Here is a 20054-nt window from a genome sequence, read left to right as displayed (position 1 = left end):
AAAAGATCCTATCAATTGTGTGGAATGTTAACTCTGCAACCTGTGCCAAAATATTTCTGAATATTTAAATCAAAAAGCACCACCTTTATGCATTTAGTCTTTGTACACACACATATTCAGAAGTGTGGGGGTACTGCAGCCCCCCACCCTCCCTGCTTTTAATGATGTTCCATATAAAGTTGAGGAAACTACATATTAATGACTGCTCAAATAGGTGCCAACATACCAGACTATTTCTAAAACATCAAAATCACTTAAATAGTTAACATTTGGCCCAAGGAAAAAAACAAAAAACAACCAGCACATGAAAGGGTTGTCATTATCAGCAGGTGTAACAGTCACTAGATGACACCCCTCTCCCCTCCCACACACACAGGTGGGGCAGTCAGTGGCATGCTCTTCAGATGGAGAGATATGGAAAAAGGAAATGCAGGCTTGGCCAGGTAGATAAGGACCGGGCCACACATTAAAGAGACTTAGAAATATGTGTTGAGCACTGCAGTCAGACATCAATGTTCTGGAACCAAACTCAACCGCCGGCACAGACCTCCCAAGACGAAACTCTCAGGTGAAAGGGTTGAAAGGACGTTGTCTTTATTTTTCAGATATCGGTGTTCTTTCTTGCTCCCTTACAGATTACTTTATGCTTTTTCCCCCCTCACAGATTACTTCATCCATCCAATTTCTTTACCTCTCCTTTTTATTCACTGTGTTCATCTCCTCTCATTCCCCTGCCTCATGACAGCTCACCTCAGTCCTGCACTCACATTTGGTCTCTTTTCCTCTTGCCATCATTTGCCTGCTTTCCTTTCAAGAGTGCCTGAGAGGCACAAGTGAAAGAGATATAAAGATAAGTATATGAATATACAGTGAAATAGGAACAGATGGGCAAATAGTGAATTACACAAGATGGAGAGGGAGAGCATGTTTTCCCCCCTCTGGGAAATGTCCATGTCTCGGAATTTTGGCACGGAGGTTGCCGTGGGTTACAGGGGCTGGGGGGGAAAGGGCCAGAGGGGCATTAAGGGGGTCGAAGGCGTGTCCCACTTGTCAAAAAACTGAGACGAAGAGAGGAGGGGAACAAACTCTCAAAAAGAGGGAGGTTGACAGAAAGAAAGACAGAGAGAGGGGTGGGTGGGCAAGTTGACAGAAAACTGGAAGGAAAGATAGTGAAAGAGAAAGTGATAGAAAAGAGGAAATAAAAGCAAAAGGGCTATGGGTGGAACCACGATAGAATGAGAGAGGTAGACAAAGAAGAGGTAAGGCAGATATGTGGAGGATCACTTGGAAATTGGACTCGTTAAAAGATTCTGCAATTTCCCCCAAAGAAAATACCCATTTTTTTCTTAACAGAAACAGCTGCCGTAAAAGTTTTCTGCTCAAGGTCTTTTATGCTGAAATGAAATAGCCTTATTAAAGAATGGATCTTTGCTTCTATCTAGTGGCACAAACATAAACAACACCTGCTTATTTGAACTTTACCAATTAATTTTTTACATTCCCATAGTTCTACCTTGAGTTTTCAAAAAAAGAAGCTTACATTCATTCAAAGTAAACCCATTTTATTTCATTGGTGCAAAAAAAAATAAAATAAAATAAAAAATAAAAAATTACAACTGTTACTGTGCAAAATCAATGGGACTTCATATTCACAGTAGGCATCGCCATACTAAATAACAATTTTCGTTTTTTAAAAATAATCAAAAACTCTTTTTCATAACCCATGGTATTTACTGTTTCCCTAGGCAAACAGACTTACTCTGCATAGACATTACCAATAATACAGTAATGCCCTATAATGTCCTATCTATCGTACCACACTAAAATGGATTTATGAATACATTTATTGAATCCAAGAAAGATTGCAAAATAACAGCTTCAGCACAGTAAAATAAGAAATATTATTCAATGATTTTGTAAATGCAAACCATTTTTTTTTTACAGCTGAGTATAGGGCAGGGGTGTCAATCTAATCTGAGAAAGGATAGTGGGTGCAGGTTTTTTGTTTTAGCACAATGACACCAGAATCAACTAGTTAACTAATCATATTCTTCAATCAAGACCTTGATAAGTAGAACCAGGTGTATTAGTGCTGGTCTCAAACAAAAACCTGCACCCACACCAATCCTTGTTGGATAAGACTGGACACTCCTCATATAGGGAAATGCTCTAGATCAGTGGAACACATCAAATACCTGAATCTGGCGGGGGGTAGCCAAGGAGAGGTGTGCGAACCACTGTCCTAGATCTAACTGGATCAATGGATAAGCAATGATTCCAATTCATCTGTGTGTGCAAAGCATTACCCCTAAACTAAAACTTTGCTTCCTTACCACCACCCCCCCCCCCTTCCACAAATCTCAAACCGTATCAAATTCAGCAATGGAATAATTGTTAATTATACCTTTCAGTGGCAGTTCCAGGGAAATAATATACCCAAACCATTTCAGGTTTTACAAGAAGCAGGCAAGTGAAACTTACCGGTTGGACCGCTCAATGCACTAGCTTGTTCCTACATAAGAGCTGGAATGACTCAAACTGCTATGTATTTGGATATTTTAATCACTGGAAGGCATTGATTAGGAATAAAATATTTAGGAATAAACAGGAACAGCCAGTTTATTCTTTAGCACTTTTTGAAGCAATAACCATAAAGAATCATAAAGACTGACATTTCAATTGTTTGAGGAGTGACTGGATAAAGAAAATGCATTTATGTGACAACTATTTGTTTTGGGGGTGGGGGTAGGCAAGTAGGCAGAAATTGGTGTGGTGAGTCCATGGTCAAGAGCCCTTACAGTGAGGGGTGGTCTTATTCAAGAGAAGGTATGAGTTTGGTCCTGGGTCTGGAAGTTGTGAACAATGTAGTTTGTGTGTACTGTGCGAATTGTGTTTACAAGTGCATGAGTCTGCTTGCTGTGACTATTCCACCTTCTTTTTGAGGCTGGGGTCACAATTCCAGTAGTAAAGAACCTGAGCAGCAATAAGGCCATTACAGCAGGAAGAGATGACATAGGTCAGGGCCATCAGGGAGTCTCCTGTCTCCTGCAGAGGGCGACAGCAAACACAGCATGTCAGAGAGCCACAGAGATGCACCAAAACACAGATTCCTAACAAACAAGGCACACATTTCATGGTGGTCATTCATGTATTTAAATTACCTGCGCCCACCAAAAATAATACCAGATGGGAAAACTGTCATTCAAAAATTATGTATAGTGCTCTTATTCCAGGAGGACTTAACTTCATATTAACTTAGCATCACTTTAACACAAAACTTAATTATAAAAATAAGTAATATTGATAAAACCATTCATTTACTTTCAATTTATTTCCATTGATTTTCACCCCCCCCCCACCACCCCCAAGGTAAATGTTTTATAACTGCTCTAATTTTTAAACAGGGCATTTCCCATTGCTTCTAACAAAACCTATCATACCCCTGTACAACGTTTAAAAATAGTGCCAAAGTGCACAGTTGTAAGTAATCAAACTGAATTTAACCCGAGTGCTTACAAACATCACTGTCAGTTATCGTCAGTGTTTAATTAGTGCCAATTACTTTATCAACTTAGATTACTGAAGTGGCGCAAATGGGACCATTGTTTGAGAAGGGGCTTGATAAAGAGGCTATCGCGACCTCTAGATGGCAGAGGACTGAAGTAGCATGTGAGAAAACAAGGGGAGAAAAACTGGTCACCCTAACTACAGTACTTGAACAGTCCTTGTCTTTTGAATACTTGAGTACTCATAACCACCCCAACTGAATACCTGCACAGAAGTGAAGATACGAGCCAGAGAGCCAGCAAACAGCAGGAAGATGGAGATTGCGGAGAGCTGACCAGTGTGGCCATTGCTGTAATTGGTTCCAGCCTGAATGAGCTGGAATGCCAGACAGAAATCAAGTGAGCTTTGGAAAGCACAACATCATTCTTGTATTCATTCTAAAACAGCCATAATGCTATTTTACTATCTATATGGCCCTATTAATATTAGCACTGCTATTAATGCCACCGCTAGATTTTCACAGAGGAAGCTTCCTTAATTGTGTAAGATGATTTGGCTAATTTATCAATTATTCACTCATTTGCTCCCTGCTGCAGTAGTACCACTGCATTTTAAATAAAACAGTCAATATATGTAACAATTCCTGACAGACAGAACTTATAGCATGGTTAATGAAACCACTGCACCTCTTAAGTTGTAAACATGTTCATATTCAGGTTTGAAAAAAACTATAAAGAACAGCTCTCAGTTATGTTGTGGTTTTGTACATACAAATATAACGGGCATGAGGAAGGGTCCATGTGTCCAAAGAACAGAATTCACTTACATTTTAACAACAATCCTGGTCATATACAAAACGTACTGCTTTTTAGTATACTAAACAGCGTTAAGAAAATGTTTTGCTGTCAGTGGACAGACAATTGCAACTTCTCTCCCATTTTAAACCATGTTGTATTCAAATTTGATGGAATTAGTGCATAAAGAGAAGTGCAAAGCCATACTTAGACAGAGTGTGATCCAATTCTGCTTCATAATTGCACTTATTACTGATGGTATTACACTTCTGTGAAGTACACTTCTGTACATTCCCAGGCATTACGTACCCGGCCCACAATGATCGCTGGCATGTTTGAAGCCTGCATGGTGGTAATGACCAACAGGGGAGTAAACGGAGACAACAGGACACACACAACAATGAAATACAGCACTATGAATCCCACTCCTACAGAAAAAAACAAGGGGGAAATAATCAGCCATTAATTAATTTTAATACAAAATACTTCTGAACACCTGATATAAAAACAAATATTCTAACACATGCATATGCAAACTGCAAGTAGACTTGTCTTGCCTATTTGAACAAACATGAAAAAAAAATAACAGAAAAAAATAAGAAGGCAGTTGGAAAAATCATGCTCATCACAAAATTGTTACATTGCAATCCTCATTTCAATGATCCATTATCTCAGCACTACCAAAAAATGACACAAATGTTGTATTTTCACACATTTAACAAACGGCTTAACTGTTTACTCGGGCCATGAGTTTTAAGAACCTTGCCTAAGGGTATAACAGCATAGCTCTGAATCAATGACCCTCTGGCCATATCTCTGGTTACCTTATTTTTACAACACTCCTCCTGTGCTTGCACTCCTCATTTTCCTTTTTTTTTTTTTTTAAAAGAACACTGCTGCACTTTCCAACCAATAAGTAAAACTTAATTCTGTAACAAATAATATGTGTGTCAACAACAAGTGGAGCAGTAAGCGTGGTAAAAACCCTGAGATCACTGCACGCAGCAACATTCACAGCATCCAGCTCCTGACCTTACTAACTTCATGGGAGAGCAGCTGTGAACAGATTCAAAAGTGCACCATAGAGGCGGGTTCAATCATACATACCTCTGATAGTGTTACCCCTGTAGTGCTGTATAAGGAACCCAATAGCCACAGTCTGCAGCATGAGGAAGAGGGCTTCACCCCAGGCACTGTGAAACACACAACCAATTTTCTAAAATATTTAACTATTTTCAGTGCTTGAAAATATGTCTAATTTAGAGCAAAGCACACTGATAATAGATCATTTGGCCCCAAATTATGATGTCCTTGTACCTGAAGGGGAATTTGTGGGCAATACTGTAGGCCATGGTACCAGTGATGGCGAACAGCTCCAACAAGATGGAGTTGAAGCTTAGGCCCTCTGCACTCTTTGCCCCCATCAGCTTAAAGACCTGTGGCAACTTCACTGTGTAGGAATATGAAGAGATATGATAAAGATAAAGACAATGAGAAGATAAAGTACAGTAAATAAAAAATGTAATGTATGAAGTCTGGTGTAATTTTATTTCTTCTTTTGGTACATTTCCTATTGAAATTTGATATAAAGAGATTCAGATACAAAGAGAAAATCTTCAACGTTATCTCACCCATTACCGACCCCAGTATGATCCCAATTCCAAGACCTTTGCTTAAAACAATCTTCAGACATGGCACTGTGGAAAATGAGACAGTTACATATTAGCTTAAGGGGGGAAACACTAAATATCTTATCTAATGACAGCTAAAGGCAGACTCATTATTTAAATGTATCAATTGTACAGAATGTAAAGCTTGCTATGGTTGCATTTTGCAGTCTATATCAGACACTAATATAAATTTGGCATTACCCTCTCACCCAAAAATGCAAGCTGGCCAATAATACAGAGGGAGGGGCAACTTTGTATCCAATCAAACAATGGCATGTCTAAGAAGCCAACGTCAGCCAAGTTAATGCATTCGTCTTACAAATATACCCATTAAGTAATAAAGCTGTTAGCTATGGTATCAAACATTAACTAACATAAAGTTACATTACTACAAGTCTTAAATTACTAGTCTGACTGACATGGCCAGGCATCATAGCTGGCTGTATCTATTTAGTTAGCAATGCCCAGTAAGACTTATTCACCAACTAAAATCAAGACACGTATCGGTGTATAGCTAGTTATCAGTAGGCAATAAAGTAATTTCCTACATAATTCTCGCTTCGCGTAAGGCAGTTAGTGATCCCAACCTTACTCAAACATTAGCTATCTTAACTTACTCGACTAGCCGGCTACAATTAGCTGAACGCTGTATTGCTTATTTGTTTCCCCTGGGTTACATTTTAGATGTTGAAGTAAAACCTCTGCCTTACCATTCAGAAAATTAAAGTTGAGAAAAAACTCATCAAAACATTTCTCTGGCATAAAATACGTCAATAAAAACCCTTTAAACATTTCCATCATGGACGTCGCCATTGCTCTACGTGACGTGCCCTTTCAGTGTGCAGCATGAAATGTCTTCCCTTTCTTTCACTAGACCAACTCGTTGTAGTTCCTGAAAGGCGTCTGAATTTTCTGTAACGATCAGAACATTTACATTAACAAAGTCTCTCTCTTGACCCCTACCGTCTGGAATTGGAAGAGTCCAACCTATAGGAGATCACGGTTGCTTCCTTAACGAATTCCGTGTACACGAAAAAGTGAATGGAGGAGAGCAGACCAGGGATAAAATACTGTATCATCCCTGGGGTAGACGAGGACAACATGGGTCAATTATTCCTAATAATTTTGACATTTCCGTTCACACCCGTACAGCAGCAACTCAATGCATTTGGGCATGTAGACATGGTCAAGATGATCTGCTGAAGTTCAAACCAAGCATCAGAATGGGGAAGAATTGGTGCCAGACGGGCTGGTTTGAGTATTTCAGAAACTGCGGATCTACTGGGATTTTCACGCACAACCATCTCTAGGGTTTACAGAGAATTGTCCGAAAAAGAGAAAACATCCAGTGAGCGGCAGTTCTCTGGGCGAAAATGCCTTGTTGATGGCAGAGGTCAGAGGAGAATGGGCAGACTGGTTCGAGCTGATAGAAAGGCAACAGTAACTCAAATAACCTGACATATATGCTAAAGTCTAATGGGTCCTTATTGCCAGCTTATGAAAATAGCATAATGCTTTGTAGTTTTGAAGTGTTGTCCTGCTCATAAATCAATTTATATTTGGGCATTTATTTTAGAATTACATCCTAGATTTAAAAACATCAAACTTTTAATATTGATGATAAAGATGATAAAGACATATGACTAATGAAAGAGATTAATATCCAATGATTGTTGATTATTTTAAGATGATCATTTAACCTGGGTTACAATTCCAGTCATGACCATTGGAGGGCAATGTCCTCTTGTATATGCCCCTCGTTCCGACTAGAATCTATGGTTCCAACCTGTTGTAATGGTCCATAAAGCTAGCCAAACCTCAAGCTAGTGGTAACTGTTTCGGCAAAGAGCACAGATCTCTGGTTACAGAAAATATCGTGATCAGACTGATCATATTTCCTCTTTTTGCAACAGAATAAATATAGCTAAATAAACAGGTGAGCGCTTAAAAGCTTATTTTCGATCTACCCACCGCCATAATGGCCCTGGCAGAGAAAGGAAATACAGCTTGTGCTCTTACAGCCGAGCTCTTGACAGTTGGTCCGGATATAATGGGACAGCCGTACAGTATCTCCGTGTTAAAAGAGGGCTACTGCTTGCCACAGGCGAATGGATCGACACGCGCGGACGGCACTATAACTCTGCTGCAGGGACCAAAGACAATTCTGGTAGATACAGGCGGACCCTGGGATCGGGATTTTCTTTTGCGGCGATTAAAGGAGAAAAACATTAGCCCAGATGACATAAACATTGTAGTCGGCACTCATGGACACTCGGACCATGTGGGGAATTTGGGGCTATTTCCTGGAGCGACATTGGTTGTGGGATGTGACATTAGTCAAGGAGACCTCTACCTGCCCAACCAGCTAGCTGAGGGAGAACCATTTCCTATTGATGAACACGTGGGTTTGTGTTTATCCTTCAGTAATTCCGTGCTGCTTGTTAGTTACCTACTGTTTTAGTAAGAATGAGTTTACTGGCTTCAGCATTAGCAAAGCATGCCTGGAGGATATGACTAGCAGGATAGGCAGGCAGACAACGAGACAGACGACGTTCCTGGAGTTTCACAGTATTGTCGTAAAATTTCGTCTTCCCTTAGAGTCTTGTTTGCGTTCTGCATAGATGTGACCATAGACATATATACGTCTATGGATGTGACTGCGACGTAAATTTATCGCTGTTTCCGTCGCAGCACTTTCGACACAAGAAATACCCGAAGCGCTGCTCTAAAAAAGAGTGCCTGACCCACAAGTTTGGAAATGTGTTACCACGGCGGCATAATTCTGCCGAGAAATATACCCACTAGTCTGACTTTGACAACTTTAAAACTCAAAAGTAACTTAAACATCCAGTCAGCACTAGTAGCTTAATACCAGTTTTTAGTATTTTTCGTCTGTAAGAGCAAGGAGTGAAAATGATTGACAAAGAAATGTCATTGACAAAAAATGGAAAAACAACAACATTATGTTAGGATTTTCATCTTGTTTCCTAGCATTGTTTTCAAGCATTGATTGCTACTTGTAGAGTACATTGTTCCAATACCAAGCATCCAGTTTCTTTCCTACCCTTCTTGTCTGAGTATAGCGCTCCTTTTTTTCGACTAGGTGTCAATACTGCCAACACCAGGTCACACTGGGCGGGATGTAAGCGTGCTGGTAAAAGGAACCTCAGTGGGTACTGTGCTGGTGGCAGGGGACTTGTTTGAATGCTGCACTGATGAGGACACCTGGCGGGAGCTTAGTGAGAACCCAGCGGTACAGGAGGTCAACCGGCAAAAGGCATTGCAGATTGCTGATGTGATCATCCCAGGACATGGTGGCCCATTCAGAGTGCGCATGGATGTGGGGGACAGGTAATTGATGTAAAACTGAATTGGGACACCCTAACAAGCAGGCAAAAGTTAGTGTTTTTAATTTCCTGTTTTCTGCCAATCTTTTCCCAGTTTTGATAAACCCTGTTGCTATTGTAGGTCTACTCAATCCTTGCAACTTTCTCGGTAACTTTTTGGAGGGTGCACACTAGCATACATTTGTTCATAAGTACATGCATCAGCTGGGGCATCATTTCACTAATCAGTTCATGAGCTGTCAGAACTGGTACGGTAAAGATTTTATCTGTGCCCCTGGAATATACCACTCAGGGGCATATTTTTGTCTCCATCTCAGTCTTGCTGTGAATTCACCTCACGTCTGTCTTAGCCCTTTTCACTTCAAACAACATTTTTCACAAAACTAAATTTGATGTCAACAATTGTAATGTTCTGCTTTAACAGCTGACTTTACGTTCTAGTTGCCTTGCTGGATATTTCCAAGATAGACAATATAATTTCATATGACAGTCCGCACGATATTCCATTGTTATTCTGTGGCCTGCTCTGTTTGACTGGCTCTGCTGCCCCCCCCCCCCCCCCCCTGCATGCATAACAAGGAATGTCTCAGGCAATTAAGAGCTAAACTGAGCACCTGATCTATGTTTACAAATCTGGAGTCATGGAGTCTCCTCTCCTGCAGGGATTTATTACCTTCTAAAGAAACACAGAACACCGGAACTATTGAGGGTCAGGGGCCAAGCTTGGTCACTGAATGCCTCAAGGGTCATAGTTTCCATTTTGATTTGAATTATTTATACCAATCTGTGACATTCAATTGAAATCATCAATTGAAAGTCTTAGTGTTTACTGTATAGACAATAATGGTGGCTGTTGAGGCCTGCTAGTTTGGAATGTACATTTTTAGAGGCAGTTCCAGTTTCAAACAGAGACCAGCATGGAATGACTGGTCTTGTCTCATGGATGTAATATATTACCTGAAGATGGAGATTTCTCTACTAGCTGAGTTAAAAAATTACAACCATAACCCCTTGTTAAAAGCAGAAGAGCTTGGTCTCACTGGAAAGAGCCTAAAACCATGAATCTTGATAATAATACCATGGTGCTTAGCCCTGCTTCCAACAACATAAGGCCATTTAATAAGAAAATTTTTAGCTCTTAGATAAAGCCTGACCTTGTCTGATCCCACTTCCACACCTTAACTTGGCCTCACCCAATCAGGCCAAGCATCCACACTCAATCATCGATTAAGTATGCATGGGTCAGGAGAAGAGGGGGTGTCCATCCATTTCATAAATTGATAAAATTGAATGAGGCAATTAGGTGTGCCTGGTAATCCCTAAAACAGTCAAGACCCAAATAAGAAACATTGTTTAATCATCTAAATTATTTGGGCTTCAGGTCCATCACATTGCACCAATTTCATATGAAGTGAGACTGTAGTGCTCTTGTGAAGTATGTGACATGTCTCCTGCAGTAATGGAAGTTACCTGACTCAGCGGGACTCCTAGATATGTTGCTAAAAACCTGAAGGTGTGGTGGAGTTTAATGTTACCTCGTTCTCTATCCTGCGGGTGGCTCATGCCTTAGAACTGGTGTTCTGTGCCTTCCAGGTGACTAATGGGCTGTTTGGCTGGCTGTTCAGGACCTGCAACAGCAAGACCGTAAGACAGTACCCTTTCCCACCCAATGCTCTACCAACTTCTGGCCTGCATTCGCAAAGCATTTGCATTCGCATTCACATTCGCAAAGGATAGCCATAATGTCTTCTACACAGCATGCAACTATACAACAATGGGTTTGGATAAATTACATGAAAACAACAGTTTGTAAAAGCAAAACATGATCTACACATTTTTGGTTTAGCCAGAAAAGGCAGTGCAATTACTGTTGATTCATCACATTATCAGCTTCAAACAGTACAGGTTGAATGTAAGGTTACTTGCATAGCATATGTATATTTTGTGAAGTCACAAGTACAGTAGCATGATTAATTTTGTCCTGTTCTAGCAATCAGCATGAAGTCGACTGCTCCCTCCTGAGACCTAAAAGGCAAGAAACTAAATGCTGTTCCACGTGAGCAACAGCTGCCTGGGACCCCCGGTGGACATGGACAGAAGTGCATGTACATGTTGTCTGGCAGGCACAGCAATACAAAGCAACTATTATGCTATGGTGCAGTTCTACAGTTTAGAATATGTAGTTTTATTTATTTTTAAATGAATAAATTACTTAATGTGTGTAATATTTGTGGACATTTTTTACATTGACGGATTTAAGGTATGTATTTAAAAATATATTTGGTAAAGTACATTATATTATAGAGTAGACATTTGTTTTGTGTTTTATTTTAATTTACAGGCTGTTCAAACCTTTGTCCAAGTACATTCTTAGATAATACATGGTAATGCATGGGTAATACATGTAGGCTAATACTTGTGTGTCTGCTAAGAAATTAAACTTTTTTCAGAGCTTCTGGAACTTGTTTATCCTGTTTTCTTATACTGCTCTACCCATTTACAGGAATGCAAGGAAACCAAGCAAGTATTTCAGAACACTTTCACAATAAAAATCTGACTTGCGCTGCTCTATCTCTGTCTGATTTCCCCCCCACAGGCATGGAAAGGAAAGTCTTTGGCAATCAGGGTCACGCTGACCATGTCCTGGCGTCTGCTCTCCTTTGAAGGTTTTATTACTTTATCTTTCTATTTTAGCCCCAGCTTGGCCAAAATAGAAAGATAATCTCCTTTTAAATTTAAATGTGTATTTAATTGAAATCATATTATTATTAATTTCTATAAAGATAAAGGTCGTTGAGGCTTGATAACTGCAATCTGAATTCAGTTCCAGTTTCAAGTGGAAACCAATGCAGTGCAATTTGGTTTTGTTGCATGGGAAATATTTTGCCTGATGGTGGAGATTGCAACTGGTGGGATTTAACAAGTATTTAACAAGTAACTACATATATCACGTCTCGTTTTTTTCTCCAGTTTTTTTCCATAGCTGAGCTGGATAGCTCCTAACATTCATGTTTGGTCTCATTTTAAAGACGACAAGACAATGAATATTTCGATTATAACATCAAAGTGCTTAGCCCTACTTCCAACAACATACATGTAAGGCTACTATAATATGTACATTTGGCAACCATCAGATAAGACAGTCCCTGTCTGACCCTTCTCCCACACCTCACCCATCTGTGCAGCCATTCTCCCGGTCTCTTTCAACCGCTCCCTAGCCCCCTCTTCCAACAGCATAAAATGTGGACCTTTCTTTACTTTGAGTCTTGAGTTTTTGTGTACTTAACTTCAGCCAGTTAACATCTGTTGTGGTGGGCATTCAGGGGTTGATATCTGCTGTTACCATCTGGAGAATGTAAATCTTCTGTCTGGGCCTTGCATTTCTTGGTGTTTGGTGTGCTCAGGGTTTGAAATTTTTGTCTTACAGCTCATCTGGCAGTTTTACATTCTCATTCCTGGCTTTTTAGAATATTCAACTGTCTTTTGGTTTTTGAGCTTTTGATCTTGGTTTTCTTGGGATGATCTTGCGAGAATCAAGCGGAAGTTTGGTATTCTCTTTCATTACTTTTGTGACAATAACCTGTCCATGTATGTAACATCTGTTATTTGTTAAGGTAGTTTGAACTTTAGTCTTTAGATTAGACCTTGAATTGTTTTTTCTTGTAACTTAATACATTTCTTCTTTTTAATCTGGTTGTGAGTTGTACATTTTGATAAAGGTTGATATAACAGGTTGCTCTGCCTATCAACAAATCTGATGACTTAATTGATCATTAATGGCTTTAATAATTGCCAAATTACATCAAATAAATATATTTAATATGTTGGGTAAGTGAGAGGTTTTAACTGTTGACACACTAGTGTTTGGTATTCAGTGCTGGACTGCTGGAGTGAGAATGTAAACATATTTCACTCAATCCTCATGGTTCCTACAATTACATGACCAGAATTGTTTTTGTTATGAAGTTACGGGAGCCAACAAAGTGGAAAAGTAAAACAAGCAACAAAAAAAGGCAATGGTTTCAGTCCATGCGATTTTCCTCAGAGGAGTACTTCATTACATTCTTTAGATATTTTAAATGTTTCTGTTTGAAAAGCAGAAGAACACATGTAATGTTTAACATAACATTATCAACAAATCGGGTAACTTGACTAATGTCATGAATGTATAGTGAAGGAGATGGACACACTGGTTTATGCAGAGGGCCATACAGGACATTGCCATAGAGAAAGAAAAAAATAACAGTGACATTACAGGAAGTATGTCAAATATATTCAGTTCCTCATTTATGCCACTAGGGTGTAGTATTTTAATGTAATTCGTATCTGGATTCATATTGCAATAATATTTGTTCCAAGTTAGCTGCCCTATGATGAAGGAGAGCAATATCAACACCACAGAACACAAAATTCAACAAATGTTTCTGTCTACAATGTTTCACCCTCTGGGTCAAGCCAAGAGACTTAAATGAACTTCTTTTTAGGTGCTTGTGACTTGTATACTGCAGACCCGATGGAGATCTGATAGACCAAAATATTTGCACTTGTTTTGTCCATATGTGAGCTTAAATAAACTGATGTTGACTTTGTGAAGACTGATCTTATTGCAGTGTGCAGTTATTGTATCTATGTTTTTCGACTCATTCAGAGCTCTATGCACCTGTAGTACATTTTGAATGATTTTTGAATGTTTTTGTAAAATTTGTCTTTAATTGTGAACATAGTGGAAAGTGTTTACTTCAGTCTAAATATGAATGCTTATGTCCAATAAAAAGCTGTCAAGCAAACATTTGGTTGCTAAGGAGTATGCAATCTAATGGTATTTCCCGTATGGGAAACTCCCACACTGCTGATTCTTTTAAGTTCATGCTTCACCTTCTGCCACTTGTGAGTGTATGAATCACTCCTTAGATAAAGGGCAGGCCTCAGGAGAACACATTCCTAGTACACTAGTCTTAAAACGTGAGACTGCAGCTGCTGCACAGAGGTAAATATACATCTTTTTATTTCTGTGCTTTAAAAAGACTGAAGCATTTCTTGTATTTTAAGGAAATTATGCTATTTTTGTTATTTGGTGACCGCATGAATGCAAGATCTTTGCTTCAATTTGAATTATATCCAATGGTACATGTGTCATATAAACAGGGTCCTTATTTATGTACAATTACTATTACTTTTTGCAGAATGTTGATAGAATATTTTATAAACTGATTTCAAAGCAGCCAAGGTAACACAAAGTTAGAGATATATTTTCTTTTGTAATGAATTTTCATTTCCTCTTGCTTGATGTGCTTTTAAATATTTGTTAATTGGTTACTCCCAGCTATTTACTGTTAAAATATATTTACAAGCATACGGTCACAATGGCTTTGTATTTCTGAAACAATCATAAATGGATTATGAATCATGAATTTCTGGAGATTATTTTGGAAATTGTAGAATTCAACAGATTGCACCAGCTAGGTCAGGACAGTCTGATTTATTTTTGACCAAGAAACCTGCTTAAGCATGTGTTGATAAGTAATACCAAATTTGTGTCCAACCAATGTGGCATACAGCCTTTCTGTATCTGTGTCATGTACTGTACACTCAGTTTGTAAGTATTTTATATTTAGAATGATGTATCAATGACATGTCAATGTCAATGTGACCTTTGGTATGCACTTACTGTACAGTACGTTGCTTTGGATAAAAGCGTCTGCCAAATAAATGCAATTTAATGTATATATTGTATTATATTTACCATTCTCAAAATGATATCCATGATGACCATAAATGATATCATGAGTGAAAACACATGCCCAAAATTAACCGCTGGATCTCTCCAAATAAACACAGTGGTTATTTAATGTAATATTAACCAAAGCAATCCATGGCTTTTATTGAACGTAAAGTTAGTGACCAAATATTTGATTGCCTTTTCTTGCACTGCTACAGCTAAAGGCAAGGCGACCACCATGTCCAGTGGAGTCGATTACTTCGACGCTCAGCTGATGAACGTTACCCAGTCTAACTATTCCAATGTGACTGAAGGATGTGAGAGGCAGAGTGCGGACTTCCAGTACCTGTTATTGCCAGTTGTGTACAGCCTGGTCTTTGTGCTCGCAATGGCTGGGAATTTGACTGCCCTGGTCCATTTCCTGCATACCAGATCAGTCACCCATCCATCACACATCTTTTTGGTCAACCTGTGCGTTATTGATCTCCTCTTCGCCCTCACTCTGCCTTTTAATGTGGTCTACCACGCCCGCCGCAATGACTGGCCCTTTGGAGAGACCATGTGCAAGATTAACGGTTCACTGTTTTTTGGAAACCTGTATGGCAGCTCGCTGTTTCTCATGCTCATTTCACTGGACCGCTATCTGGCGGTGGCACATCCACTTCGGGCTCTTCGAATGCGCAGTCCCAAATACCGCATTATGCTCTCCTGCTTGGTAATATTTCTCATTTTCGTATATTACACAATGTTTTTTTAGTTTGTGCATATGGGCCATTTGAGAATAGTCTTGCATATCCAGGGTGTTGTTAACATATTGAATTTCTATACATAATTCTTATAGTTTCCAAACCAAATCATTTAATTACATTTTAAGAGGATAGTCCATCGTTTTTGGAAATTCACTTATTGGAAATCTTACCCATACCAATTTCATCACTATGCATCCAGTGTAAAAAATATTAGACAATATTAGACAACATCTACGTGCTAACTGCTATGAATGGCTGCAGAAGAAAGCAATGTTAACTTTGCTAATTAGTGACTGACATACATCTTCTGGCGTCTCCCAAAGTTATTTATACTTGCATCTTGTGTGTTTGTGACAAGTAAAAATATAAACAGGAAAACAAGATCTTAGTTGTTTTAGAGGCAGCTAAATTCAGAACTATATTTGACAAATAACAATGTATCATCCGCTGGGTGCAGCGATTAGTAGCTATGCAGCACACACTTCAAACATGAGTTTGGGGTTGCGAGGTAGGCAGTACTATTGGCTGCAGTGGGATTGGCAGTGGGAGCACAAGTTTACAATCAGTGACATGCATACCTAGCAACCCCCAACTCATGTCTTATCGTCTAATTATGGGTAAGATAGCCAAAAAGCGAATTTCCCAACAAGTTTGTTCGCCTATCACTTGAATATGTGTTGGTCAACATTTGTGAAACTATCTCTGTCAGTGTTGCATATGAACAGTGTTTGAAGTGGAAAATTTGTTATTTTAACAATATTGTTTATCATCCTTCTTTTCATGAACATGCTTCTCTGCTATTTAACTTAATACAGGTGTGGGCGGTCCTGGCCTCAGCAATTCTGTACCTCACTCTGCGGGGCCCACTGACCCGACCATTTCCAGGCACAGGCCACATTGCCTGCATGGAGAACTTCTCCTCTAAGTCTTGGCGTGGGCGGATCTCCTCGGTCAGCCTCCTGGCAGCTGCAATTGGCTTTTTCCTGCCCCTACTGGTCATTGCCATCTGCTACCCACTCATCGCCTGCAAGCTGCTGGCAAATGTCCAGGTCAAGGAGCAGGGCACCTCCAGAAGCACAATGTCCTCAGCTCTCTCTGCCCATCATGTAACTGGAAGGGTGCAAAAGAAGGCTCTGCGAATGGTTCTGTTGGTCCTGGGGGTCTTCCTGGTCTGCTTTGCCCCCTATCACATCAACCAGCTGGTGCACACTTTGCATAGGATGGCAGTGCTCTCGGGCTGCTCTGCGATTCGTTTTACCTACCCTGCCCGCAGAGTGGCCATGGCCTTGTGCAGCCTAAACTCCTGCCTGGACCCCGTGGTGTACTGCCTTGCCTCAGAGAACTTCCACTGGGATAGGAGGTACTGGTGCTGTGGTGCGCTGTGGAGGCCAATGGGATGGCGCAATAAGATGAATCAGAACTTAAATCACCTAACCACAATTGCAAATCGAGAACAAAATGCTTAAAAATGGTCATTTTGCACTTGATATTACTCAGCCTTTTGACTGTAGAAAGGGTGAAGGGATTCCGTACCCAAATGTGATATACACTCATAATAATCGTTGTTTATTTGAAAAAGTTAATTAACTTCCCTTTTGTTGCATCATCCGGTTACATATCACCCTTCTGGAGTTTGGTGCCTGACACCAGCTACTCAAAAGAGCTGTAAAGAGGGACACAATATCCACTTATCTGAAGATACCCACAATCTGTTCAATGTGGCATCAAAGCTGACCAAAGCTTTGCATGTGGTTCTTGCTGTTCATGTCAGGTGGATACAGATTCTCAGCACACATGAAACTCATGATGTTCAATCTTCTCTTCCTGCATCTCTTCCTAGGAACAGATTCCCTTGCCCTGTAAACAGCAAGGCATAAGCAGAAATGTTGTGGACTTGGCCGGAACTCACCTTGACAACAAGGAAAATTAAGCACCTTTTTGTAATATACAGTTTACATGTACATATATAATTAATAGGATGACCAATATTTTTAAAATGTTATTTCAGGGCCATTGGCTATTTGAATTGCAGTATCTTGCATCCCTAATATGAAATGGAATAATTTTTAAGAAAATAAGATCACATGACCCCGACGTGATTTGAACACGCAACCTTCTGATCTGGAGTCAGACGCGCTACCGTTGCGCCACGAGGTCTCTCGTTAGAGGATTGCAATACACCATGAAACATCCGTAGCATTAGCAATGTATGACCTTCGCGCGCTTCTTTTTTGTCGCTACTGTTTTTGGTAACATAATCGATTTTGCAAGATTTATAGCTTTGTTACAGGAAGTGCTATCAACTCCCCGGTATTTCCAGGGTTTCGCAAATTGGGCTATTCTGTCGAGAATTTCACACTGTGTCACGTGCATTTCCCAAAACAGTTCCATGGTATTTCCCCTTTACGACACTTCATAGTAAAAGTCCGTGAACTACAAAAATAATAAGTATAACAAAGATGGTGGACAATCATAATAAATTGTGGTCAGATTGTGGTCGGGGAATTTACTTGACATACCAAGTAATCTTAGCATAATGAGTATACGTAAATATTAGAGAAGCAGGCAAAACAATGTTGAGAGTCTAGTCATTGTGGTTACTTCTGTGGGAAATGCTTAAAAGTAGCTGTTTGCATATCCATATTGCAATTGTTATTTTATTTATAATCAGTCTGGACAGAAGCCATAGGCTGAAGTTTGTACATTAGCCTACTGTAAATGCTTAGACCTCAGTTACTAAATGCTCAGCATGCACAAGAAATGTCACTATAATTCTGGAAATAATATCTCTCTCCGTTGACCAGAACATCCGGGAAGTCTGTGACACTGTCAAGGTCCTGGGGGTCACCATCCAGAGTAATTTGCATTGGGACAGTCAGGTGGACCACATGCTGATCTCAGCAAACAGGAAGCTTTTTGCTCTGCGTCGCCTGAAGAAATTTAGTGTCCGAGACCCAGAACTGGTTTCCATCTACACAGGCTACGTATGCCCGGTGCTGGAGTATGCAGTCCCTGTCTGGCACAGTTCCCTGACTACAGATCAGGCTAAAAGGCTGGAAAGCACGCAGAAACGGGCTTGTATAATCATACTTGCCCAGAGGTACTCAGGGTACCCAGAGGCTCTCTGCACTCTCGGATTGTGCACTCTATCAGAGAGACACACTCAACTGTGTCTTAGCTTTGCCAGAAAGCTGCTAAAGTCCAACTTCAGTGACTGGCTACCCCCTCTCAGGGAGGAGCTCACGGGTCGTCAGACAAGGAACTCAAACAAACTGGCCATCCCAAGATGTTGAACTGAGAGATACAGGAGATCACCAATCCCCTATATGTGCAGACTCCTAAATGACGGCGGATTTTAAATTTGGGATACGAGGTATTAGATCTCAGCTTAGATAATTGCAACATTTTAAATTTTTAGTCTACTTAGTATTGATGTTTTATTGTAACAGCAAAATAATTCAGTGTTTTTTGACAACTGTCTTTATGAATCTGTAATAGTGCTGAAAGGTCAATAAAATAAAAAAAATTATAACATGCAATTTTGGAGTGCTCTAGTCTCCATTGTTCTATTGTTTTAATTTTTAAATCTTGTTTTACATAATTTCTTGTCAATCACATTTGCATTTGTAAGGAAAAACTTTGAGCTGCATTTACTTTTATGAAAAGTGCTATATAAATACAATTTGATTGCTTGATATATATATATATATATATATATATATATATAAACTACATAAATAAATTTATAGGCTACATAATTATATATAATAAATATTAATATAATTAAATATAATTAAATAATAGTCATTAAAAAGTCACTCACATACAAATAAAAGTCATTCGCATACAATTGCCACATGATTTCAGGAATATGATTTGTGGTACAATATTTTTGTGGCGATCTATTTTTGCATTTGATTGGGCATCCAAGTCACAAATTCAGTATTTTTAAAGGTCCAAGAAACTGGATTAAAATTATGATTAAATTCACCAGAAGTGACAATTAATTGTCTTCTTAATATTTCTTTCAAGTTTTAACACAATTGTAACTATTAAATTGTAATAAACACTATTAGAATATCATGTTCAGCAGACAAAAAATCCTGTGCTCATTAACATTCATATCTGTAAGACACATATATAAACCATTTCTTGTTGCTAGATTAGAGCCGGTTAGAGCAGATTGTCCCATGCAGTATCATTACAATACCAGACAAAACAAAATAAAGCAACATAAACTAGACTTTACCATCATAGTTAAATCAGAA

The 20054-nt window shown here is 39.3% G+C and overlaps 3 protein-coding genes and 1 non-coding gene across 5 annotated transcripts; 2 read left to right on the top strand and 2 right to left on the bottom strand.

Moving 5' to 3' along the window:
• Positions 1 to 1704: 1704 nt before the first annotated feature.
• Positions 1705 to 6864, bottom strand: mpdu1b (mannose-P-dolichol utilization defect 1b). The gene is made up of 7 exons (XM_035410861.1): positions 6682 to 6864; positions 5933 to 5998; positions 5619 to 5751; positions 5409 to 5494; positions 4611 to 4729; positions 3772 to 3882; positions 1705 to 3045 (listed from the first exon to the last, which is right to left on the bottom strand). Exons 1-7 carry the CDS (start codon positions 6782 to 6784, stop codon positions 2923 to 2925), a joined length of 741 nt encoding a protein of 246 aa, XP_035266752.1. The 5' UTR covers positions 6785 to 6864; the 3' UTR covers positions 1705 to 2922.
• An 857-nt stretch (positions 6865 to 7721) lies between these two features.
• On the top strand, positions 7722 to 11885 carry mblac1 (metallo-beta-lactamase domain containing 1). 2 transcript variants are annotated; one of them, XM_035408646.1, is made up of 4 exons: positions 7724 to 8372; positions 9075 to 9322; positions 10912 to 10962; positions 11309 to 11450. In XM_035408646.1, exons 1-3 carry the CDS (start codon positions 7950 to 7952, stop codon positions 10913 to 10915), a joined length of 675 nt encoding a protein of 224 aa, XP_035264537.1. In that variant the 5' UTR covers positions 7724 to 7949; the 3' UTR covers positions 10916 to 10962; positions 11309 to 11450. The 2 variants fall into 2 exon arrangements, with proteins under 2 accessions (XP_035264536.1, XP_035264537.1); XM_035408645.1 differs by lacking the exon at positions 10912 to 10962 and having other exon boundaries at positions 7722 to 8372; positions 11309 to 11885.
• Positions 11886 to 14064: 2179 nt separating this feature from the next.
• Positions 14065 to 19315, top strand: LOC118222791 (lysophosphatidic acid receptor 6-like). Its single transcript, XM_035408637.1, has 3 exons — positions 14065 to 14305; positions 15256 to 15752; positions 16602 to 19315. Exons 2-3 carry the CDS (start codon positions 15276 to 15278, stop codon positions 17250 to 17252), a joined length of 1128 nt encoding a protein of 375 aa, XP_035264528.1. The 5' UTR covers positions 14065 to 14305; positions 15256 to 15275; the 3' UTR covers positions 17253 to 19315.
• Positions 17872 to 17943, bottom strand: trnaw-cca. The gene has a single exon. It is a non-coding gene; the product is annotated as a tRNA-Trp (tRNA).
• Positions 19316 to 20054: the final 739 nt, after the last annotated feature.

Source organism: Anguilla anguilla, chromosome 3 (assembly GCF_013347855.1).
Source record: "Anguilla anguilla isolate fAngAng1 chromosome 3, fAngAng1.pri, whole genome shotgun sequence".
NCBI lineage: Eukaryota > Metazoa > Chordata > Actinopteri > Anguilliformes > Anguillidae > Anguilla > Anguilla anguilla.
This window is presented reverse-complemented; position numbering and strand designations above follow the sequence as displayed.